The 27211-nt window shown below is 33.9% G+C and overlaps 1 protein-coding gene across 10 annotated transcripts in view; it reads right to left on the bottom strand.

Annotated features, from left to right (window-relative positions):
- Positions 1-23902, bottom strand: part of mRpL9 (mitochondrial ribosomal protein L9) — a 29127-nt gene extending 5225 nt beyond the window's left edge. Inside the window, exons 1-7 of one of the 10 annotated variants that reach the window (XM_076453331.1) lie at positions 23722-23898; positions 22399-22538; positions 21982-22069; positions 16314-16473; positions 3603-3727; positions 2568-2615; positions 744-845 (exon numbers count right to left, since the gene is read on the bottom strand). In XM_076453331.1, the coding sequence (XP_076309446.1) occupies positions 744-845; positions 2568-2615; positions 3603-3727; positions 16314-16473; positions 21982-22056 (510 nt within the window). In that variant the 5' untranslated portion in view covers positions 22057-22069; positions 22399-22538; positions 23722-23898. Of the gene's footprint in view, positions 1-743; positions 846-2567; positions 2616-3602; positions 3728-16313; positions 16474-21981; positions 22070-22398; positions 22539-23721 lie in introns of all 10 variants that reach the window. The other 9 variants (XM_076453330.1, XM_076453333.1, XM_076453329.1 and 6 more) reach the window with 9 other exon arrangements.
- Positions 23903-27211: the final 3309 nt, after the last annotated feature.

Raw genomic sequence — 27211 nt, 5'->3', positions numbered from 1 at the left:
TAAAACTGGGTGAGGAAATAATGTTGTACACAATTCTACACAAGTGTCCCAAATCTTAAAAGAAAACAACAAACAAGCTTCAGTGTTACAATACAGTCAGGATTTTCACCTTTTAAAAGAAAAGATACACTTTATACAGATTTTATTAACCCTTCTGGTGCAGCAAACAGATATAACACGTGAAGCAAGAAAAAGATTTACCATACAGTGTCACAAAAACCTTCCCTTCTTCTGCAACAAGCCAATTTATTACATGGCTTCATGAAAGACTAGGAAAGATTAAATTTCCAATTCTTTATTCTGGTTGATAACTGACACTGTTCCTAAATCACTCCAATATGTTTTACACACCAAGTGTTAAAGGATCCTGAACATTGGATATCCTGAAACAACTTTTTAATGGATACAAGTACTGTTATGTTCAATGTTTTATGTTACGGGACAACTGCTTTTATTACCTTTCAGTAATCATAGCAAATATTTTCAGTAAGAATCCAACAAAAGTTTATGGTTGTCCATAACCTTATATTACATACCTTTTAATAAATATTTCCTCAAAAATATACTACTAAGGAAGATGTTCATGTCATACTTTTATTTCATTACATTGTTGTGAAATATAAGATTAAACCTATGTAGCAACGAGATCTTGTATTAAAAATTAATAACGGTGTAGGTGTGTAAGTTCTTATGTAGATACAGTTTTTGTATTAAGTTAAATAATTATGTAGGGAGTTACTTACAGTTTTCCGAAAGGCCACACGGATGTGCCACGGCTCTAAAGTCCAAGGATTTTCTCTATTCATTGATACTGACACTAAACGAGTTGATAAATAGCCAAGTGTCTATAAAGGAGCATGCACAAAAAATATTTTTATAATAGAAATAAAAATTATTTCCTACGAGAATTTATTCACTGTTACAGATAGATCAGATTTTATCTTCTAAGAAATAAAAAAAAACAGCTTTAAAATGTATTCCATACAGTTATACCACATGGAGTATCAAGTTTCACATTTTTCATTACTCTACAATATATTTAATGTTTTCGGGTTTTCACACATCTTTTGGTTTTAAATATATTTATAAAAGCTACTCTCAAAAAGACAAAACTTTAATATCTTATCATTACTACGTGTAATATTGTTTTTATTTTTGCTATTCAATTTTCAGAAAAAACAAAAGTTATGCAGCTCCAAGGAGTAAAAACTTGTAATCCAGAGATATATCTCAGTCAGATCTAAACTAATGTTGTGAAAAGTTAACTTTGGTTCTCTTTCTTTGCATACTACAGCCTCATTCTGCACTTTTAATAAAAAACCTGATTAAGTTAATTACATAACACTGTTATTTATGAACATTCACCAATAAGATGAACTATCGTTGATTTAAAGCAAATGTTTAGTTACTTTATACAACAAATGTGTAAATTTTTTTTAAAGGACATGGAAGCACAGATGATACGTAAGATGACCGCCCAAAATAAGTATCCATGTCAAAAACTTACTTTTTGGTAGTATATATAGTAATGTAAATATGTGGATTAGGATCCTTGTACAGTAGGTTTATGTGACTTATTGATGATAAATGTGACACTTTACACTGTGGAGATCACAGTTATATCTTCAACACTACAGTTCTCTTCTTCTTGTCAAAAGTCCCCTTAGGCTAATTCAATTGCTTTAGAATTCAGTTAAGCCAAACTATTTTTCTCTATTTCTATCACAACAGCATCTGTGTACAGTTCACTTATGCTGTTGCATGAGCTATCACAGTTGTATACAAAACTACCAATAATTATCTGCTCTTCGTACCTCCACTAATTGCCTGTCTTTTATGAAGATCCAGACAGTTGAGTTTAATTAGTTCAGAACACCCTTTGACAAGACAAATTATTCTCCTTATCTTTTTCAACCTGTTTATTTCACTCTAACATATCAACTGTTAGGTCATTCACTCAGACAAATTAACTTTGTTTTACAACTTTTCTCTACCCAATCTTCTCTTTCACATGGCTTTACTTTTGTTCTCTTTTGGCTGATCATAACAATTTATACATCTGCCACTTAGACTTTCTAGAAATCTCCATAGCCTCAACATCAATATAATATATATATATATTATATTTCAAGCATTACTTCCATATAAGTTTAACTTCTGCTAACTCTCAGCAGGTGAAAAGAAATCAAATGCTAAATATAAGTGAGGAAGAAGAGATACTGCAAGTAACTACAATGGAGAAAGGTGAAAAGTTAATATGAATTAACTAACCATTTTCAGTGCTTTTCCTCCATTTATTGGATGTATTTATTTTGTACTGGAGAAGGAATTCCATCAGTGCTTATTGGTAAAGACTGAAAATTAGAATTCCTAATTACACTTCATATTATTATTACATATGGTCTGTCATCAACATATCTTTCAGAAGCCTATTGTAACTAGATAGATAAAACCCCCCCAAAAATGTCTACCCTTAGACTATTAATTTGCCGTGATGGCAACTCTGAAAAGGAAGAACATTATATTGAATTTTTAGGTTAAAGTCTGTTCTCATGGTTAATACCTACCTTGCTTGCAAAATGTGAGCTGTATGTGGGTTTTTCTTTTTGTTCTCCTTAAAAATTACAAAACATAATTATGAATAACAAATAAAAGGAAGCTCAAATATTTGGTTGGAATTGTAAACAAAGTTTTTCTAAGTGTTTTCCTTGTTGGCAGAAAATTAACATTTTCAATTTTTAGTTGTTTAAGACTCGTATCACGGTTAATATGTAGAATTATACACTGACGTTTTCATAGGTTAAAATATTTTTATTTGTGAGCTTTTGGCCCTCTTACAGAAACTTTCATCATACAACAATATACTTGTGTATAATGTTTATTTAACAACAACACAAAGTATGAACAAAACATGATTATGTCTTGCAACTCCTTCCTGAACGTGACCTTGTAACTTCAAAACAGTTTTTTTTAGTGGTCACATACTGACCTTAATTAAAAACATTTTTAATTTTGTATCTATTTTAATGTTTTGTATTATTTATTAACTTAAAAATACTCAGATGCAACTTTCTGGTATAATCTCACATTGTCACATATCTTGTTCATATCTTTACATATTATTGTGCCAAACAATAAAATTCAATATAAAGTATATTAAAAATGTTATACCTAACATTCCCTTTGATACCAATAAAGCATAATTTTTTTTACACTGATTTTTACAAAGTTCTTTACGTTTGCTAAATAAAGTTCCCTCTTTGCCTAATAAGTTTATGATATTCATATAAAGCTACCCAAAAACCACCATCACTATCCATCCCAAATTTTCCACTGATAAATCAGATGTAATGCAGCAAACAGTACTTACTATGAACTTGTTAGATACTCTAATCAAACACTGTGGCAACTTAACTGTCATTCACATAATGCACCACAGTTAAACAGTGCATGTGATCTATTTTCACGTAATGGAATGAGAAATAAATAGAAACATTATAAAAATATTAATTTTGAAGGAGAAAACACTTTCAATAATCTTCTAAAGAAAACAAGATGTACTACAGAAGAATTCTGCTGCACCAGTAAGTTACATAGTTTACCTTTTTTTCTGAAGCAAATAATTCCAGATTTTCTGGGGAAGCATATACAGCAAGGTGAGGCAGCAACAACTGTTGATACCCATAAAAAGGTCTTACATTGACTATGTCTCCTCTGTCTCCTAGACCTGAAAAAATGATGGCAAAGACAACAGGTAAAAAAAATAACTCCCAATTTGAATACACAATTTGCTCAAATGAATGTTTGTTTTCATTAAAGTCTACAGAAATATCTGGATTAGTTTTGTCAAGTTTCCAAACCTATAGTCTTAAGAGACTTCAAAATAATTCAAGTAGTGATAAAATCAAGCTGTTAAAACTTAAAAGTTATTAATCAAATTGTTATTATAAAAGTAGATAAGAGCAACTGGAATATTTCAGACTACTTGTGAAAGCACATAATAGTATTTTTAACATTTTAGATTAGTTAACTGAAGCTTACAATACTAGTTAATTTCAAACATTTAGAGGTTAGCATCAGTATATATTCGAGTGAAAACATTAGTTATTTGTTGCAGTTAAACGATGAAGGTGTTACAAACGATAATTTCACTTCAGTTGGTTGGCTCAAATTATAGTTAGCATAACAGAAACAAATCTTGTTCTTCAATTAGACTGACTCTAGCATTATTACTCCTAAAATATAACAGTTTTGGAACCTTTTAAGTTCATAACTGTTATTAAATTTAAGGTATTGTAATTTTTCATCATTACTTAAATAACAAAATGTTCACTAATCACTGGCTCTAAGTTTTTATATTAATTTATTATATTTAAACATTTCTCTGTGTGAAGTTTTAACACTTGTAATTTGTTCATTTTACAAAAATATATGATACAACTGGTGCAGAAATATGATTTAAACTTGTTTATTAAACAGTTCTTACCAAAATGAAGTTGAAATTTAACATGATTTTACATCAACATACAGATGACTTAACAGTGAACTATATTTTATCCATTAGTCCAGCTATTCTGATTAAGTATGAAAATGTTAAGATTAATTACATAACATCCTTGTTAATTAAGAAATTTCTAAGGTTTATTCTTGTTGTAAGAATATATTTACTGACTTGCATTCTTACAGAAATAGTTTTATTCTCTTTCAAAAACACATTGAGTTATACATATATATATGGTCATTTTTCATTATGGACTACTGACACTCCAAAAGTTTCTTCAAAATAATGCTAAAGAGTTTAGCAAATAATGTGATTTTGAAAATATTTAGTGATCAATGTGATCCACAGCACATTAATAAACATTGCAACTATAACAGATTAGTGATCAATGTGATCTGCAGTACATTAACAAATGTTGCAACTATAACAGATTAGTGATCAATATGATCTGTAGCACATTAACAAATGTTGCAACTATAACAGATTAGTGATCAATATGATCTGTAGCACATTAACAAATGTTGCAACCATAACAGATTAGTGAACAATATGATCTGTAGCACATTAACAAATGTTGCAACTATAACAGAACAGTGATCAATATGATCTGTAGCACATTAACAAATGTTGCAACTAGAACAGATTAGAGATCAATATGATCTGTAGCACATTAACAAACATCACAGCTATAACAGATTAGTGAATGGTTCGTAACGTTTGAAATCTATAAATGTTCCTAGAGAAATATCTAAGTTCATGATTAATAAGTGTCAGAGCGATCAGTTATAACTTCAAAGGTTTATAGCACCCCGTCTATAGCAACTCAATAATATATACTTTCTCTTGGCACAATGTGTTGACTATATTTATAGGTGTGACAAGAGTTTCTCAAAACTTCACTTAAGGCAACAATACTGATGATAAACCAGTGTTTATGTACACATACATTGTTGAATATTACATTCAGTAAGTTTTACAGCTTTAGTGAACACGTGGGAGTTTTGCAATACAGATTTAACAGTGTAAGTTATGTACATTTCTAAATATGAAGTTAACTTAAACAAACATCAGTATTAAAATAGATATATGATACTGAGTCCATCACAGCTTACAAGATAGTTTTCAGAGGGAGGATACATTACATGATAGATAAGTTATACCAAAGCAAGTTTTTTTTGGGAATTTCTAAACAGATTAAATGAAGATATTTTAAACTACACACCCAAAGGTGGTGAGGAAACTTGGAAATTGTGAATAAACAAATTGACAGGTTAGCTAGGGCAGAAAACTGTTTGTAAAAGGTAGATTTAGTGTAGAATAAGTTCTATATTATCTTTAAAGAGAAATTTATATAAAGGTTATAAGTGGTTTAATAATGATTTTATTTTTAACCATGGGTGAGGTGGCTCTTCATGTAAAGAATGTGATACAGCTTGAAAAGATTGAAGACAAACTTTGTAATAAAGATGCAAAAGTTGTCTCAATTACAATCAGGGTTTTTAAAAGTAAAAAGTTTTAAACAGGGATGAAAAGGGGTTAGGCTAAAAAAATATAGAGGATAATGGAATGCATAACTGAGTTCCAGGTCAATGTAACTCTGAAAGAATGGGTAAAGTTGGGTAGAAAATGAATTATTTGTTAAAAAGGATATTTCAATTTCATATTTAAAATATTCACAAAGAATTAATATTAACTGTACTAATGAAACTTTGTAGAATGGATGGTAACTGCCTGTTGTGGAGACATAAGTGTAGAGGCCGATATTTTGAAAGTCTTCCACCTTTCATCTTCAAGTCAGCGTGTGTGCAAATGCAAACGAACTGGGTAGGGTTTTAATTTAGAGTGGTGGTCAGGAACATTGTAGTTCCTCTTCGTCCCCTCACGTGAAAGGTTATTGAACTTTACATGGGAGTTTGTCTATATTTTGCTTTAATTTATTTAAGGTGAAGAAGTGAGGTGGGGGATATGAAAGTGACGTGAGAGAAGAGAGACCTGGACAAGAGTGGCATAAAGTAAGAAAGGGCAGAGCCTATGGTCAGAATATCCTCACAGCTGGCATGTTACTAAACATTGACTTAAATGGCTCCTTCCAGGACCAGGCAAGAATGGTGCCTTGGCTGGGATCTTGAGATCCAATGTCAGAAATTTAGGTGTGTGTGTGTGTGTGTGTGTGTGTGGGGGAGACGAAGAGTGCCCTGAGAAAACCCACTTCACAGCCTTGGCACCAAAAAATCTACCCAGACCGTGCCCGGAAACAGCTGGGAAGAAAATTATGGCTATTAATGCATACTGGAATGAAAAAGAAAACTACTGGATTATAGCAATAGTATGCATGTGGCTGGTAACTAGGAAAACTTCTAGCTGTGGTCTTGTAGAACAGGTAGGAACTTCAGGTTGAACTTGCATTCACGCCTGATGCCCAGTGATGATGGAAAAAAAACATGAGCTTGGTGATGAATCAACTGACAGTTCTTCTTCAGTGAAGTGTTCTTCATCGACATGGGATGCTTTGTTTCTTCTTGTAATTTTCGTTTGTATCTTCAGAGTGATTGTGGTCTGGTTCTCTGTTTGAACTGATGCGTCGATAGTTGTCATGTTAATGGTCTGAGTCTGGCTGGTGGTTGTATTCCATGAAACTGGAACTGAGGTCTGGCAGGAACTATCACTTGTCTTTCTTGGATTGTTAAGTCTTGATGTGTTGTTAATATTGGGATTGTCGTCTTTGGAGTTGAGTTGCCTGAAACTGCATTCATGTCTTTTCTGGCTGGTTCTGGACTTGGCGGTATTTCTGTAGTTTTCCGTTGAAAGTTGTCCGTTGATTGTCTATGTTGTATGGGCACTTTGTTTGACCACGAGTTGAAGGGGTTGGTGATGCGGGCGTTCGGCTCTAAAGTGAAATATGCGATAGTAACACCTGTCATGTAAAATACAGTCAGCACTGTACTTTGACGTTGTCACTATCTTCATGAAGTACATAGGTAGGTTGGTGCATCTAGAAAAAATTCGATGTACAGCATGTAGCTTGCCTGGATTTGAGATTCTATGGCTTGTTTGATTTCTTCTGGTTGGATGGTTGGGTCGACACCCCTGAGGAATACTGAGAAAAGGCTGACAGGACTTTTAGTTGTGGAACAACTTACTTTAATTTCAGTGTTCTATGGTTGACATAGATAAACTTGATCAGCAAGAGTAGCAGGCTGAATTAGAATTCAGCCTTGGTGAAGGACTCGGATCCTGGAAGGTTCAATGGTAGACCCTGGCTTGGCTTGGGTGATGAACGTGGCAATTTGTAGTGGCGTAAGGTGTGATGATAGACTGTTGACAATTACTGGTGATACTGGCGGTATAACTGGCATAGTTGATCCTTGTCTTGAACAGCATAACAGAGATATCAGCATGTCTTGCTTGCTCTGTGACTAGCATGGAACTTGGTGTGTGTGTGTGTGTAGGCATTGTTGGTCTTTTATAGTGTCCTGGTGGATTGTGGAGAGTGTGTTATGATTGGATTAACACTGTTTCTGATTGGAGGAGAGATTTCCCGTAGATTAAACCAATGGCAGACACAGGTTACTCACCTCTATTCTGGAATCTCTGTTTAGTAAAGTTTTAATAGTGTTAATGTAAAATGATTCTTTGATTTTTTTTTTGTCTTCCAGAATTTTTCTGTGTTGATGATTCTAGTTTTCTCCCAGTTTATTCTGTGTCCAGTTGACGTGGTGTGCTCAATGGCTGAATTTTGTGTTTTCGTAAGTCTTGTACTATCTTTATGTTTTCTTGTTCTTGTAATGAATTTTCTTCCCGTTTCTCCTATGTATGTATCGTTGCAGGAACACGGAATTTCATAGATGACATTTCTGAGATTCTCTTTGGTAGGTCGCTGTTTGTTTTTTTACCAGAATGGACCTTAAGGTATTGTAGGATTTCCACTGGACTTCTATGTTGAAATTTCTGTCTATGCATTTGAGTTTTTCACTGAAGTGTTGTAGGTATGGTAGATAAATGGTGGTGACTTTCTGATCTTTTCTTTCTGTCATGGTCTTCTTTATCAAAGACTCCTCTACACTTGTGTCTCCACAACAGAGTTTCATCAATGAATGCTTTGCCTAAACAATCTATCAAAGAATTAACTGTACTGATTTTATACTGTGTACCTCCTACATTTTTACCCAAATAACAGTGGAATAAACACTAACCTTTAACAAAATTACATTATTTCTTTCAAGGATATTATTTTTTGAGAAAATGTAGCTGAATTTGTATGTCATGTTTTCTACTCTTCAAGAGCCATTCTCGAGTTCAAGTAGTGATACTTTGTAAAACTATGACCAGCAGCAAATTTCTTTTTGTAACCACTGTTGAGCACTCTCACTTTGCAAGCACTTTTATCATTGACTTTCAGCAGTATTTTCATCTTGAAAGAAACACAAAAACAGACATGCCTTTCTAATATGGTGCCAAGCAGAACCAAGCCTGATTCAGAAAGACTATTCATTAATGTTCAAGCAGACCTTTAGATTCCAATATTTACTGACAGAACTTGTATAAAAAAAAAATCTCAGTCATAGTGTATGATTTTGCTTGCAAGTTTATTCTCATTAGAATTGCATCAATTACTTGATTGGCCTAAAAAGAAAATCATTGACAGAAACTTCTTATCTCTGTCTTCTTTTACAAATTGTTATAGGTTCTTGGGTCACACAGAAGAGGTAAATGGGTAATTATATAATAAGATTAGGATTACCACTAACACGAACACTGATTACCGAAAATATTAACCTTTGGTCACATTGATTGGGATTGTACAGAGTCAAACAGGGTGCAAGAGAGATTTCTTGAAGTGGTTCTGGACGGGATTTTTTTCAATAACAAATAACCAGAGAACCAACCAAAGAAAATGCCATTTTGGATTTTAACCTTGAATGAAAATCTGGTTGCAATAATGGAAAAAAATTTGAAGAAAGACTAATTATTGGATAACGAGAAGTGATGTTCAAGTACATGTGGGTATAAAAAGAAATCAAATTTTAGTCTTTAGATTTCAGAAAACCAATTTTGAGACCACAACTAAAGGTTAAAGATTAGTGAATTGAGACAATAAGTTAAAAAGTAATGATGGAAAAAAATCTAGAATTTGTTATAAAGGTAAATTGTTTTTAAGATGTGTGAATTTTAAAATCAGGAAAAAAGTAACAAGAAAGATCAAACTTAACCAGCTTAGTAAAAGCTAAAAGAGAAAAATCAGGGATAATTCCACAAGTTGAAACTGACCAATGGGTCAGAAGATATCCAAAATGATAGAAAATCTAGGGACTTGATTAAAAAAAGAATAGAGGAAATTGAAAAAGACTTATGAAGAACAGTTGGCTAATAATACTAAATATTAATAATATTAAAAGAAACAGCAAAATGTTTTAAAGATAAAAATAAATGTCAAAATGGAGGATCAAACTCCTTAAAGGATATTGATGGCAAGGCAATTACTGAAGGCTACAAGATTTGGTTTACAAGAGAGCATGTTACCAAACTTCTTAAAACAACAAAATAAAATGGGCAATAAGTATAGCTATCCAAATATATACCATTCTTAAACACTAACATACACAGATAATAATGCACTATACAGTTTTTAAACAGCTATTTGCAGGATAAAAACTTATTTCTGAACAATGTTTCATTTCTAACAGTAAAATGATCATGTACGAGATGTAACAGACATATAAATGATCACATCTTGCTGTTAGAGCTGAAACATTGTTCAGAAATGTCTTTAACCCATAAATACTGTTTCAAAATTTTAAGCAAATACCTCTTAAAAAAAACATAGTAATACATTATTCTATCAGCTGGTCAAACTCATTGCAAATGATGTTTTTGGTAATTTTCCTAACCATAAGCATTCTACTGGAAGTATTGGAATTGATGTGAATGATGTAAAATATTACAGAGGAACTCTGGGATTGACACACCAGCAACGAAAAACAAACCATGGCTGGGCCCACTGAGTCACCCAATTTGCAACCATCTGTATGTATAGGAATGGATGGATTATATGAAAGATGTTCAGCAAAGAAAGAGTGCTATTTCCAATCTGGTATATCTGCTTTCCTCAGATGACTCAAATACAGGTAACAATTGGAGACAGTAATTTGCCATGGTGAAATAGGCTGATTTGTAGAAACTGCAATGTTATTCAAGGATAAATCCAATTCTTCTAATTGCACCTGGATACAGAAACTAAAAGGAACAATAGCAGATTTGCTGTTATTAAAAAGTGTAGTCATTGTGGTTGGAAAACACAACTCCAGGTAGGATGCTGTGGTAAGGATAAAATTTTGGAAGCATACGTTAGAGACAGTTGCAAACAGCGAATATATAGAGGGGGTTCATGAGATTCCACATACAGACTTTGTACAGGAGAAGTATGAAAAGCTCCAATGCAAAGCTGAAGCTCCTGGTGATGGACAGGATTCAACATTTTCAGTGCTGAGGTTCTGGAAGAACCATAAACCACAGACCCATAGTCAAGTTTGGATCGGACGAGGGCATTGTTAAATTTTGAGCATGGAGTATCGATCTGCTCCCCAAGAAATAGAAGAGAGGACACAGAGAATGTTCAATGCTTTTAGACATTTGATACAAAGTTGCTTGATATGTGATATAAAATTTAATTTACAATCAAATATAAGACCTAAGAACTTTGCCTCAAGGACGACAGGAAGTACGACATCATCAAGATGAAGTTCTGGATCTGGGTGGATTCCCTGTGTGCGGCAGAAATGTATACAAACGGTTTTAGAGAGTGAACGTTTAAAACCATTTGCCATGGTGCACTTCACTATCTGATTGATTGCAGTTTGTAGCTGCCGTTCAATAAACCACATGTTTGATGACTGACATGAGATGTGAAAGTCATCAACAAAAAGACAGTTTGCAATTATAGGGGGCAGCTGTTCACTGATGGCATTAATCTTTATAATGAAAAGTGTGACACTCAGAATATAGCCCTGAGGGACCCCAAGTTCCTGTGGGAAAGAATGAGAAAGTGTTGAGCCTACACGGACTTAGAATTGGCACTTCATTAAGAATTGCTGGATGAAAAAGAGGTAAGTTTTCACGCAATCCATACAAGTGAAAGTCTCGTAAGATGCCATATCTCCATGTTGTATTGTAAGCTTTTTCTAAATAAAAAAAACAGTAACAAGATGTTATTGCCTTAAAAAGGCTTCTCTGATTGATGTTTCAAGGCAAATAAAGTGGTTTAACGTAGAGCGTTGTCTTCGGAACCCACACTGATAGCTGAGAGAAGGTTGTTTGATTCAAGAAACCAGACGAGGCAAGCACTGATTATCCTCTCTAAGATCTTACTGAAACAACTTGTCAAAGCAATAGGACGGTAATTCAAAAGAATTGTTGGATCCTTCCCAGGTTTCAGAACAAGGAGCATGATAGCTTGTCACCAAGCATCTGGATAGACATTTTCCTGCCATATCCGATTAAAGACAACTCGGAGAATAGTAAGAGAGTTCTGGGAAAGGTGGCGTAACATCTCATTATGTATATTATCAGGTCCAACTGATGTATTGTCAGACCGATGAATTGCAAGTTTGAGTTCCATCAGTGTAAGAGGGCGATTGTAACCATGAGAATGGTCAGTTGAAAAGGAAAGAGGCAGATACTCCGCCTGTGTTTTAAAGGCTAAAAAGGAAAGGGATAAGTTTGAAGAGCTAGATACATGAGAGAAGAAGTCCCCAAGAGTGCTGGCATTGCTCTGTGCATCTGCAACTTCATGGCCATCAGATATTAAGATAGAGAGGGGGGGCAGAAGTATATCCTCCACTCACCCTCTGGATCTTATCCCATATAACTTTTGTGCTGGTGATTGAAGAAATGCTGGAGGTGTATTTAATCCAAGATTCCTTTGGCTTTGATGTCTAACTTGCCGAGCGTGTGCACAGGCTTGCTGAAATGCAATGCAGTTTGAGAGCGTGGGGTATCCCAAGCACGCTTCTGAGTTTTTTAGTGTTATAGAACAAGCAGAATTCCACCAAGGGCAGGGATGCCGTAAGAAACATGTTGAGGTTTTAGGGATGCCTTGAGTAGCAGCTTGTATAATACTGTTGGTTACTGCTGTTATGGATGATTTACATAAGATGGCAGGATCCAGTTCCAAGAGAGTAGTGAAAGAAGGCCAGTTGGCCTAGACCAACTTCCACTGAGGTACATGTGTCGGGTGGTACTGATCACAACCAATCTCTTGTAAGATGATGGGAAAATCATCACTACTTCATGGATGAATGTCAACCTCCCAGGAAAAGTGAGTGAGTAGCAAAGGGGAACAGACACAAAGCTGTAAATGACTGACTAGGTGCATGAAAATATGTTTAAGAGCCAGGTTGTGGTTCAGGAGCATATGCTCTATGGCACACCTTCTCATATCAATATAGGAACCACCCCAGAAGGGATTATGCCCATTGAAATCTCCCAAGATAAAAAAGAGGGGGTAGACAGTTGCTCAATGAGGGTATTTAGGTCTGATTGATAATAATGCATTTCTGATGTAAGGTATACAGAGCAAATTGTGATGGTACAACCCAAGGAGACACGGATGGCTACAGCCTCCAAGGGTATGGTCAATGACAGGGACCAGGTGGGCACATGCTGATCAACCAGCAATGCAACTCCCCCATGTCCCCGTCCTACACATAGCCTGTTGTTCCAGTATAATGAATAGTGACAGATAGTAACTGTATTTGTAGGCTGTAGAAATGTTTCCTGCAAAGAAAGACATATGGGATGATAAAAGGAATTCAGATCTTTGATGTCAGTCACATTTGATTGGACACCTCGACAGTTCCATTGCATTAGTATGGGCATGCGTAATTATTTCAGAGGAGAAGACGATAGAGAGTCCTTCTGCTTACGACCTAGTTTTTTTTCTTTATTGGATGCGGGTCTATCGCCCCTCTATGGATCCTGCTATAGTTCGAATGGTCTCATCTAAATTTATCAGTACACGTAGTAATGACTGAGAGTGTAGACGAGTTGTTTGTTTAATTTTTGGGGTATCAAGAGAGGGCGACCCCATGGAAACATCTTGACTTGAAGAAGGTGAAGTTCGGAAATGACTGGAAGGTGTGGTCAGGACAGAGATGGAAGGAGACACTGATTCGTGAAATGTGTTGATTTTGGGAAGTGTTTCATTAATATTTGCTGGTAAAGATTGTGTAGGGGATAGGGTAAGGTCTGTTTGGACTCCTACTGTAGTAGTAGAATGAGTAACAGCAGCATAAGTTCCTGTCAAAATAGGTAATAATAATTTTCAAGCCTCTGTGTAAGTGAGATTGTTAACTGTCTTGAGATGTTGTACTTCTTTTTATTCTACTCATTTAGGGCAAGAAGTAAAATAAGAAGGATGAGTACCATTACATTTCATACAATGTGGTTTGAGTTAGCATTCAGTGGCATTATGGTCTTTACCACCACAACGGGCACAGGTAAAGGAACCACGGCAAGATTGTTTTGAATGACCAAATCACTGACAATGGAAACATCGCACAGGATTTGGAATATAAGGTCACACCTTACAATTCAGATATCCTGCTTTTATTGTGGTGGGAGGATGTGATACAGTAAATGTTAGTATTAGAACATTATTTGGTTCCAGAATTCCATCTTTTCGAGTGAAAATTCAGCGTATTGCTGTGACACCTTGGCTGGTGAGACCTGTGAGGATCTCCAATTCGGGGACAGCCCTTAAATCTCTTTCAACTATGACTCCTCTGGAAGTATTCAAAGTGGAATAAGGAGTAACTTCAATGGGTATGTCCCCCAAGGCCTTTGATGTCAGGAGGAGTTTGGAATGCTGTGATGAAGATGTTTCCACTAAGATGTCTCCTGAACATAGCTTTTTTACCAATTTAGGGGAGCCAGCAAGCCCTTCTAAATAAAAAATGGGGACATCTGCCCTAGAAGTTTGTCACTTAAGGAATGCAAAATTAGGAATCGCGGGACAGATTCAAGTGGTGAGTTAGGATGTACAGATTCATCAATACATGGTCGTTTTCCAGTAGTCGGGTTTTTCTCAATGGTTTCAAGTTGTGTTATTTTTTTATTTTAGGACTATCCATAATAAATAGAAAACTTTTTGTTGTCCACTGACCCCATCCACCATCTACAAGGGGATGCACTACAGTGCCTTAAGGGAACTGCAGCAACGCCAAGGTTTCATGATCACTGTACCCGAACACCAATGTCAGACACAATGTCCACAATACCTGTTGTGGACGTCCTATGCTGATACTCAGTTGACCCTGGCCCAAATGGACTAGCCAATTGATCCTGGGGGGACCACCCCACGACTGCCCGTTTACAGGAATTCAAGGCCAAAGTGGTGTGTTGGAGTTGGACCCCTTAACCACCAGGATTCTCTCCTCCCCTTCATTGGTTAATACGCACGGCAAACATGCAGGTGGATGTTTAGATCAAACAATAAGAACAGAACCTTCTCTGGGAGGTCCCCTCACCACGAACAGGAATCCACATCAAGGGGCCCATGGAACAGTTCTATTTTTATTATGTTTAGTAGTATTTAATAATGGTCATTGTCTAATAGATGTAATTAATGGAGTACCTCATGAGTCAGTGCTTGGACATTTGTTCTTCCTTCCTTTCAATAATGATAGGAACATAATCACTAAATTATTAAAGTCTGCTGGAGTTACTGAACTACTGAGTATTTTTAGCCACACTGAAGAAACTGGGGTACTACAAAATGTCTGTTCAACTGACAAGTTGGGCAAATGAACTTAATTACAGTAAGTGCAAGATAATACACATGGGATATCCTAACTCAGATCAACACTCAACAGCATTAGTGAAGAGAAGGATCTTCATATTGTGGGGGACAACTCATTCAAGCCATCAAAGTAGTACTCTGTTGTAAACAATAAAGTTAATAGAATTATAGACAAATTGACCACAAACCAATCTAGGTAATTTTTTCTTCTACACAGAACACCACTCAGGCCCAATTCAGAATACTGTGTGCAGTTTTTATTTGAGAAAGGATAACGCTTTCCTGGAAAAGGTTTAGAAAAGAGTTACAAGGATGATTCTAGGAATGTAAATATTACCTTACAGAGATAGTAGAATATCTTAACATATTATATCTTGAGAAAAGAAGGGCAACGGGTAATGTTACTGTTGTAGAATCAACAGGAATAAGGTCTCAGATTTCTTTGTGTTATATTCTGTATGTAATAAGACAAGAATATATCAATTTAAAATTTATAAAAGACAGACAGATGAGGCTCCAGATAAGACAGTTATATGTTTTTGACAGGGTGGTTCACTTAAGGAATGGGTTACAGTTTGTGAAGTCTTAAAGGGGAATCAAATATTTCCTGAAAACTAAATGGTAAGTTTAAATATTTACTTTTCCCAAGGGTGAGGAGTTGGAAGGACAACTTTGATGGATCAAACTTTCACTTCAAATCCATTGGTTATGTTACATTATCACTCTGATCAACAAGTTCATAAACTACTGTCTGTAACACGAGCTAACGTTGTACACCCCTCTGATTAACACATACCAAATTTCTACCTTCATGCATGTTTCTTTGATTGACATATACAATATACACACAAGCCTCTGTATTAAAAATAACAAGAACACAAACATACCTATAACTACTGTTTAATTTTCTCAGCAGCATCAATAAAACTTCAAGAATTTAGGAATTTCTCATGCTTCATTGGTATATCAATACCCAAACACATATACAAATTTATCAATGTTCACAGGTGATCTTACCTTCAACAAACTGTGTCAAAATTAGTTTAATGTCCTGTTGTTTTCTACACTCAGTATTTTCAACAAGGTCATATACATAATGTCTTCCCTTTAACAGTTTTTGGCGGCCCCCTATCTTAGAAAATGTGATAGGGTATTTTCGCTTTAAAACAAATGTGTTCTGAAACAGAAAGAGAAAATACCTACATATAAAGGTAATTAAGTAAAACACAGTATAAAGACCTTACTGCAGAAGTGTGAAACATAATATACTAAATAATGCAAATTAACAAATGTTAAAAAACAAATTTCATGGATGAAAAGACAAATACTTTGTTACTTTCATTTTAGTTCCATTACATCATGAAGCGAGAAAAGAAAATTATAAGGGTGCATACGAATTTATACTTAAAGAGCACTATAGTAGGCGCAGGCAACAGCACAGAATGAATAATATGATATAGTATTGATACAACTTTAAAAGTTAATTTTTTACAATGTTTCAAGTACATGTGGAACACCATTCCACACTACATTAAACCATAAAAAAACAGAACAGAAACATCATCCTGTCTTTTAATGCCACTTAGAAATACATATTTACTTGTACAACATTTTGGACATAATGCCCTCATTAAAGACTGAAATAAAAGAGAATGACATTTTCATTTTCGTCTTCAGACTTTAATAACATAATCATATTAAAAATACTGTGTAATAAAATGTGTGTTTCTAAGTAGCATTAATATGATGCAACATCATTAACAGTACATGTAATTTCTTTCCAATATTCATGAATTGAGTGGGCATACACGTGTTACTGCAGCCAATAATATAAAACTTTGTGAAATACAGTCACATTTCAATTATCATAGATTATATAGAGATTACTACTATTTACAAACAAGTTTTTAATATTATTTTTTCTTAAAACATAAAACAGTAAATCAAAAAACAGTTATCTCTTATTGTTGTGACCTATGTACTTGGTTGCTGCTTCTTGTAGCTTGCTAAGCCTTAAGAAATTACACAGAATTCCATTATAATTCATCAAGTTTAGTAACTAAGCAGCTGTATTTTGGTCTAAAACAATATCAAATTTTGACCATACTAAAGACACAACTTACTTCCTTGAAAATGAGAAAATGATATGGCATCCTAATATACGAATACAGCTGACAAAGTCACTAGAGGGATATTCTGAGCTTTAAATCTATAATTCACTTGTCACATATACAAGTGTATGTAAGGTGAGTGGAGCCACCATGTTTGATTCAGAACACAAATGAAATAAAAATGATAGGAGGTTCTTACTTTATATTCTTGCTTGTTAATATTGGTAATTTGAGTTCCTCATTCATTCAAAACCATAGACTTAGTATTTGAACATCACAAACATCTAATCTGAACCAGTGATGCATTTAACATACCACGTGGCATACTAAAACTGATATTTAAGTGTTTTATTAATATTTACTTTTAAAGTATGGAATTGCATAAAGTATAATACTAAAACTTGAGCTATAATCTACAAATTGATACCAAACTTATTGACGTAAATTCAAAAAATATTAGTTCCTTAAACTTTTGAATGCAAGTCAACAAACATGATGACATGCCCTTTGACCAGTAGTGATAGAATTAACAAATAAGCAGACCCCTCAACTTTGACAAAATCAGATCATCAGGCTCATATACGAGGTCTGTTCAAAAAATACGCGGACTGTTTAAATTGCGTGGCTCCAGTTGGTTCCAGGAAAATCCGCTTGGTGTCGCTAGGTTTGCACAGATCAGCTGATTACGATGCCATTTCCCGATTGCAGATATCTTCATTTGTGTATTAGGTATGCGGTTTTAAGTAAAGTGCGATTTTTTCGTTTGGAGGATTTCAGAATGAATGACCTGAAGGAGCAACGACTTGCTGTGAAATTTTGTGTTAAACTTGGAAAATCTGCGACTGAAACTTTTGCTATGCTTAACACGGCTTACGGTGATGTTGCTATGAAGCGTACGGCATGTTCAAGTGGCATGAACGTTTTAAGGATGGTCGACAGTCCATTGAAGATGATGAGTGTCCTGGACATCCTTCCACGTCAACTGACGACCCACACGTCGACAAAATCAACACCCTGGTGCGGGCAAATCGACGTATGACTGTCGGGGAGCTTGCTGAAGAGTGTGGGATATCAGTTGGATCTTGTTACGAGATTTTGACCAAAAAATTGAAGATGCACCACATTGCTGCAAAATTTGTGTCTCAGAACTCGTGAGTTTTTGGCCAAACACTCGATCACTGTTCTTCCCCACCCTCCCTACTCACCTGACCTTGCTCCTTGCAATTTTTTCTTGTTCCCCAAACTCAAAAGACCCTTGAAAGGAAGAAGATTTGAGACGATTCCTGAGAGTAAGGCAAATGCGACGAAGGAGCTGGAGGACATTACAAAAGAAGCGTACCAGGACTGTTTCAACAAGTGGAAACACCGTTGGGATAAGTGTGTGCGTTGGGGAGGAGAGTATTTTGAAGGGGACCCAGACCTGTAACTTCTAAATAAAGTACATTTTGTTTTATGACATCAGTCCGTGTATTTTTTGAACAGCCCTCGTATTTCCTGTCTAGAGTAGTCATTCCATGCTACACAAATTTTCACTTCCTTTATTAATAACAGTGACTAAGTCAACAAAAGTTTTTAATTCATCACTCCACTGGCAAGTCTTTTTTTTTTCCTACTAGTAGTCTAACATAATTTAGAAAAACATATATTTAATGTTAATGTAATAAGCCTACAAAACCACAGCAGTACTGACAGTATTTTTAAAACCAGAATGATGAAGAAACCTAGGAAAAACTTGTATGAAATCAAAATATAAAAGCCTCACTACAAAGCTGGAATCAAGACTACACACAAAGTAGGCCTAAGTGTGTTTCTGGTGAAACTTCACTACGGTACATATTGATAACATTTACTAAACTAAGGTTTCTGAAAATTTACGAGTTTTACTTTTATCAATTTACAAAAGTAATTCTATTTATCCTGACTCACACATTCCAAATAAGATAAACATTCCTTAAGTTATATAAAAATGTCATGACTACAACTGAGAAAAACATAATTTGGTGAATATAACACAAACTGTTAAAGAAAACTCACAACATATAGTACTAATTTTTTATACAATTTTAGTATCATGTTCATAATATAGTTTAATATTATAAAAGGCAAGTTTTGGTCTCGTTTATAAAACTTGTAAATACATGCAGCAATTATTCACTACTAGTTAAATCCCAGGCAATAATAACTTGCATGCATTTTAGTAGAATTGTATGATATTAAAAACAGTTCTTTAGTATAAAAATTTGGTTTCAGTTTTAACGTATGAAGATATTAATAAAACATAGATGGATTACCACAATATTTAACAAATGAGTAACACAGCAAAATAAATATTTTCTTTTTTTTGTGCCAAAATATGAATGTTGGTATCCAACAGTTGTCAGATAAACGTTTTCTATTTAAATATCATATGGGACAGTAGATCACCTGTTAAACTGAGATAAAGAAACTTAATTTGACCTGACATTAAGTTCTCAATAGTATACACACACACACACACACATACACACATATGCCCCCCACTGGTACAGCTGTAAATCTATGGATGCTAAAATAAAGGGTTTGATTCCCCTCGTGGGCTCAGCAGATAGCCCAATGTGGCTTTGCTATAAGAAATTACATACACACTTATCACATGCTATCATTTTCATAGGTTATAAAGCCAGAAAAAATTTTAACTCTATCTTGCTTGGCATTACTTCAGTGCTCACCCACCAGCACATAATCTTCTGGAAGACACAAAACTGTTCATCTTTTACATTAATTTTGTACGTTTATTAGACTGAACAGATTACAATATAGTTGATAATATTTAAAAATGTAGCTTATCTTCTCCAAGAGGATTTGTGGTGAGTTTTAACACTGTATATGTAAACTTATTTGTAAACTAACTGTCTGTTGGCAGCAAATCTACACGAACTGGTACTAAAATTGGAGGTCTTTATAAGACCAGTTCCAAAACAGAGCTTCAACACAACAACTGTTTATATCTTCAAAACAACAACTCAGAAACAAAGAAGAATACAACATCTGTGCAGCTTCCAATTAATGAACTATACAACTTCCCCACAGGATGTTATAAATAACACTGTTTTACACTGACATTTACTGCTGGTTAATTATTCATGTTATGGTAATAAGGATTAACTTCATGTTAAAAAAAATGTTTTAAACTTCCCCTTGTATCTTCAAAGAATATTTTCAATTTGCTTGGCCTAGAAAGATACAAAATTCAACAATCCACTTGAATTGAGTAGCTATAATAATCTACTGACACCTTCAGGCTCAAAAGTTCATTAATAACAATTATGTAATTCATTTTGTTTCCATGGGATAACAAGGAGTAATTTGATCCATCTACTTCCTAAAGACTATATATAGAAACTTTTTTCCCACGCTCAACTCTGACCTCCAAAATACTCACCTATCCAGTTTCCTCTTAATTTCTTCAATATTTCAACATCTATCACACCTAAAGGAATCTACAGACTTGCCACTTTTAGAATACTAACACTACTTTCACTAGAGGTAAATCCATGTTTCTTTCCATGTCTTTAAACCAGCACCCTCTACTTTTACTGTCAGCAGTTTTTTTTTCTTAATGAGTGTTTTGGCTCTGTATTCTAAAATATTTAAAACTTTAACTATGTCTCCTTGAGCCGTGTTTTCCCAAGAAAAAATAAAACATCACAAGCATTACATTATTCCTCTGTAATAATCTTTCCAAGCCTAGAATCATCCTGGTGGCCCTTCTTCAAGCTCTTTCTAATGAATTAATATCCTTTTTTAAATAAGATGGTTAAAACTAAACATAGTGGTCCAAATGAAGTCTATTACACAGCAAACCAATGAGATCTTTGCACTTGTGCTTAGTATTTGTGTATCTACATACCACCAGCTGGCATACATTGTTTAGATGGCTTTACATAATTTGTAACAGTAATGCCAAAATCTATATACTCAGAGTAATGCTATAAATGTAATTAAAGTTGTGATAACTCTACTTTTATTAAGATTAAAAGACATTAATCCATCACACCAAATAATGTGATTCTTTATCCAAAACTAAAACATCATCAATAGTTATTAATTTAATATCACCTGCAAACTTAACCAGTTACTATTATACTTATTTAAACTGTTAATATAATATTTTATTAAAGTTTACATCATTCCTTTAGATATACAAAACTTTTCAACTTCAACTTGCCAAATTAAAAGTTCTTTAAACCTTAATCACTCATTAATTAAAAAATAAATTTCCTTTAAACATACTGAAGGTATATAAATAATAGAAATTTTAGAAGAAACAAAGCACTTGCAAATCTCTAAAAATAGTTAAATTGTGAAAATAAAAGTATAACCATTGAGAAATAATACATTTTTGAAACAATAATTTTGAACAAAAACAAAACATTAACCTGTGAGATTAAATACAATAAGAACATTTTGTTGTTAAAAATAAACACAGAATTACTACAGTAATAAACATGTACTTTATTCAGCCAATTCTCTAGCTCTCAGCTATCAACTAAAAGACATTAAACAAATCAATAAAGAATCAGAGATAAAATTACCCTTATCTGTTGATAGATGGAACATGGTCTGATCTGGTTTGATAACATGCATGTACTTACAAATGTTTTCAGCATTGTTATTAGTTACCTAAAAGAAATACAACTTAGTATTTTATCCATTTTCAAAAACAGAAATACTTACAAGAAGCTAACACTGATTGTTAAAATGACATGATATCAATCAAGATAAGTTATATTAATTTATTTTCACACTAATTTAATTAACATAATTAGCATTATTTCACTTTGTTCATGCAATCCTGCTTCCAGGTAATAATAAACAGTAATTTACAGTACAAAATGGGCCTAGAACCATTACAAAATTGGACAGTGTGCTAACACTACCAATGTAGGGATGGCACGAACATCTGAATTTTCTTCTCTACAAGTTATCAAAAGCTAGATATGGATAACTACCCAGCATAGTTACTTTATCTCCAGTGTATATGTTCCTTTCATCTATCCAGTATGTCCCAAAGTCAAAAACTGGTGAACAATGAAAACCAATATCTTATTTTCCTTCATCTTCATCTTTCTTCAACAGACCTAGTTCCAACCTAGTTATAGTAGCAACTATAATTTTTATCATCAACTGATAGAGAAAAAGAGTTGTCATGACCTTTGTTTATCTATTTTATTAATATTCTATGCAAATTTTATAATGCTCTACAATACACTCTGCAAGTTATAACCTAGTAACCCATGTATGCTATCTTATCACAGAAAAGTTTTGTAGGGCCACCTAATAAACTTTAAAAAGGAACTAAATAAAATAGAAGTGGACGTAGACATATCAGTTGATGTCAAAAATTATTAAAAAGTAGAATTGGCATACTATCTTGACAGTAAATGGATAACATTTCTATATTAATGGCTTCCTCGCTGGCAAAACACATAGAACCAAAACTTCCAGTCGTCAAATGTTAATCTACGTTATACAGGGTGGCCCGTAACGTCCCTACTCATCCATGTTATTATGTTATATTCAATTAAGCATGTATTATAAATTTGTTTCTTTTTATTCATTGAAATATGGCTGATGTAAGCCCATTTACACTTAAAGAGCATATTGTGACATAATCATCACATAATATTATGCAGCAAGAATGAGGGACAACACACAGATGCACTGGATACATAAGATATATGGATGGGTAGGGACTTATGAGCCACCCTGTAATAGTCATAAAAATAGTATTCTAAAGTTAAACTAATGAATCATTCCATATCAACTCATCCAGAAAAAAAGAACTTTTCCCAGTTTATGTTATAAATTTTCTTGAAAAGATTCAAGCAAAAACTTTATTTTGATTTATTCAGCCATGCAGAATCCTAAAGCTGTACTCTGTGGCTGAATAAATCAAGATGAAGTTTTTGCTTGAATTTTTTTCAAGGAAATCTAAGGCATGAACTGGAAAGCCCTAGGCGAGTTGGCATGGAATGACCTTAAAGGAAAGGTACGATGATAAAAACTGATATTCCGTTTAATTTCAAACATAACTTCATCAAATCGTCGATAGACAGTGGGGAAGCTAAAACAACCAACTTTATATTACAAAATTTCTAGTGTATACTGGAAGAATTTACACATTTTCATAAAAGTTCAGAAAAAAACTACCTTTACACTCCAGATAAATACAAAAGAATATGTATTTTTTATTTAAACCAAAATTTCATCTTTACGGTTTCTTCAGGGTTAATAATAATACACATAGTTCCTGTATGATATAGTAAACTTACCTACGTATTAAATAAATAGCACTGATACATTAATTTTAAATTAAAATTATGACAACTAAAGAAACTATCTGCAGAGCAAAATTCATATAAATCCAGCTTATTGTTTAAAAATTTATAGAATTAAACTAACTCTTTGGCCATATGAGGCCCATTGTGTCCCCTAGTAGAGTATACTGTAACTAAATATATAATATATGTATATATATACAAAGAAAGACGGCTGATGAGGTGTTAACAAGTTTTTTTAAAAACACAAAACAAATAAAAACGTTTTCACCTGCTAAGATAATTATCATTTTCAACCTGCTGATGAAATACGAAGGACCTAAGCAGGCCGAAACGATGATGCTTGTTTCGTGTTTGAAATAAGTTTTTAATACTTTTATTAATTGTCTCTGTTTTACATTCACTTCAAGTTTAAATGAGATACTTGACATATGGATTGTAACTAATTAAAAAAAAAAAAAAAGAAGTAAGTCATTAAAAATAGGTGGCTGTGGCCTTTGGATAACTTGTCAGATTGTGAACTCGTTGGTTGGTTCGCATCCCGCTTCTACAAAACTATACTCTGCATTCTGTGGTCATGAATGTGTTGTAAGAGTGACGGTCAAATACCATTTGCTGATTAAAGAGAAAAGCCGAAGAACCTCTCTGTTGGTGCTCCCTTCCTTACACTTTATCAGTTATAAATCTGAGACGGCTTTATCGCATATGACCATCGTATAACTTTGCAATAACATTTAAATTAATCAACCAATAAATAAATAAATACTTCACTTATTTTAATAGAAAAGTAAAAACAAATAACTGAAACCATATTACTTTATTTATGGACAGTTAATAGTTTTTTTTAAAGCTTTGCGGTATTAAAATAATTAAAATGTAAAATTAACAAATATATTCACAACAGTGTTATCCCTGACATATTCAATATTTCGAGAAACAGAACCAATTCTGAAAATATTTCTTAGCCAAAGTGAAAAGATACTCAATATATTATCTACTCCAGGTGTACTACAGTAATTAAACCCTGAATTTTAGCATTATGAGTCACAAATTTTACCGCTGAGTCAGAGAGAGACAAAGTTTCTGTCATCTGTCTCAATTTAAAATAACGTACTTTTGAGTCGTTGTTGAATATACTACAAAACTATTTGATGGTTGTCTGTGCTAGTGGTCTCTAAGTTTGAAGTGGTAGACTAAAAAAAAGACAATTAGTCAAGACTACCCATTGCCAACTCTTTGGCTATCCGAATCGAAAATTTGGATTTGACCATTACTTTTGTAAAGCATCTACAGCTAAGAGAAGTGTAGAGGGTGATAATTTATTTAATTAGTTTTTTTATGGCAACTGGGAATAAAACACAAAACCTCAGATCCACAGTCCAGCACGTCAGTCATGAAGCGGTTGATTGATTGTTTGTAATTAAGCACAAGCTACACAATGGACTATCTGTATTCTACCCACCTTAGGTATCGAAAACCGATTTATAGTAGCGTAAGTTCGCAGACATATCGTTGTGCCACTGGAGAACACAAGGCCGTACTGAGCACTTTAGAAATCCAAATTATACAAAAAATCTAAAACCTGTTGATGTGTATGTTTCAAACTAAAACATTGTGTTTATATACAGTATAATGTTTTAAAAAACTTATTCTATCACCAGCATAAAATATATAAAGCAAATGACAAAAAATTAAAACACGAAGTAAAAATTCAAATCATTTAATTAAAATTTAATTGCAAACAAGAAATCGCGTAACATACGTTTACAATTATACACAAGGAACAAAAAAGGATTATAAATATTTAACTGACACGACTTTATTATATTATTTAATTGAAGGGAATTTTGTCTTGCTAAATGTAGTTTATTGGAGCAAAATTTTCGTGCCAAAAGTTCTCCAGTAGCACAGTGGCATGTCTGCGGACTTAAAGCATTAGAATTATTGTTTGTTTTTTTAATTTTCGCGCAAAGCTACACGAGGGCTATCTGCATTAGTTGTTTCTAATTCAGCAGTGTAAAACTAGAGGAAAGGCAACTAGTCATCACCACCCACCGCCAACTCTTGGGCTACTCTTTTACCAACGAATACGGGAATTGACATCACATTATAACGCCCCCACGTTTTGTGTGACGGGGATTCGAACCCACGATCCTCAGATTACAAGTCGAGTGCCTTAACCACCTGGACATGCAGGGCACGGAGAAATAGCTCATTGTGTAGCTTTGTGCTAATTAAAGAACAAATGAGGAAATTGCGCAAAAATTGATATTAGTCTATATCTTGACATAGCAGGAAAAAAGGGGTTTTGTATTTTTATACTGTATGTGGTTTCATAAATATCGTAGGATGATTTTGGTTCAGACGAATATGAATTACATATGAAATACATAAAAGTAAATTATCAGCTAAACAGGGTGGAGGGATCAATATATTCAATATCATTTCAGCCAATAGAAATCAGGCAAGCACTAACGAAAAAAGAAAAAGAACACTTACAGCGAAAATATAAAGTTATGAATGTCAGTATACCAGGTTGTCATATATTTATCCGTTACTTATTAAAAAATAAAATATACTTTTGCCATGACGAGTAGGTAACGCTGCTATTGTAGGAATCTTGCTGAGAAGTTTTTTGTTTTGAATTCTATAAATTTCGAGGCTAATATTGAAGTTAAGTAGAAATGTTATCCAAGTAGCATGTCAGAACACAAGTCAGGGGGTGAAAAATTATACATAGTGTGCGTTTTTTGCAGAAACCAAGTATATTTAGGGTAAGTGAGTCGCAATCTGCATGTTGCAAGTTCGAATCTCGTTGCCGAACATGCTCGTCCTTTCAGTCGTGGGAGTACTATAACGTTAGGGCTAATACCACGTCCCATCGGTAAAAGAATTGGCGGTAGTTAGTGTTGACCAGCTGCCTTCCGTTTAGTCTAACACCTCAAGTTTGAGGACAACTACATCAAATACCCCATGACTAGTTTTGCACACATTTAATAAATAAATCAATTGTTTTGCAGCGTTCGTAATTTTTTAAAGGTGTTACCACACAAACATGTCTCCTTAATGGCATAATGGAAGCTTAGCATGTAAAAATAATGGTGAAAGAGTTTTAAAATGTCATTAAACATAACTAAATATGTCTCGAATCAAGAAAGAGGCTACTAGTAAATGAATACTTCCGTTCGAAGTTTGTTGTATAAATGCAGTAACTTGTTCTAGATTTTCTCAAATACTCCCATAATCTACGCTGATTTCCTTTTCTGTTCGTCTACTATTTATACGTATCCTTAATAATCATTCACATCAAAGGAGGCGTTTAAATGTATATTTTGTTTAGTATCGTTTTCCGAAATGAAAAAGAAATCCCTTCAAAAGTTGTTAAGTGTTTTTTTACCGTTCCTTTCATAATTTCTGTTTAAAAGATATGTACTCTTAAAAATAACGTTATGTGTTTCTCCAAAAGTTTGTTTGTATTTAAACA

This window comes from Tachypleus tridentatus, chromosome 9 (assembly GCF_004210375.1).
Source record: "Tachypleus tridentatus isolate NWPU-2018 chromosome 9, ASM421037v1, whole genome shotgun sequence".
Classification (NCBI taxonomy): Eukaryota; Metazoa; Arthropoda; class Merostomata; order Xiphosura; family Limulidae; genus Tachypleus; species Tachypleus tridentatus.
Note: the sequence above shows the minus strand (reverse complement) of the source record. Positions and strands in the feature narration are given on the sequence as shown.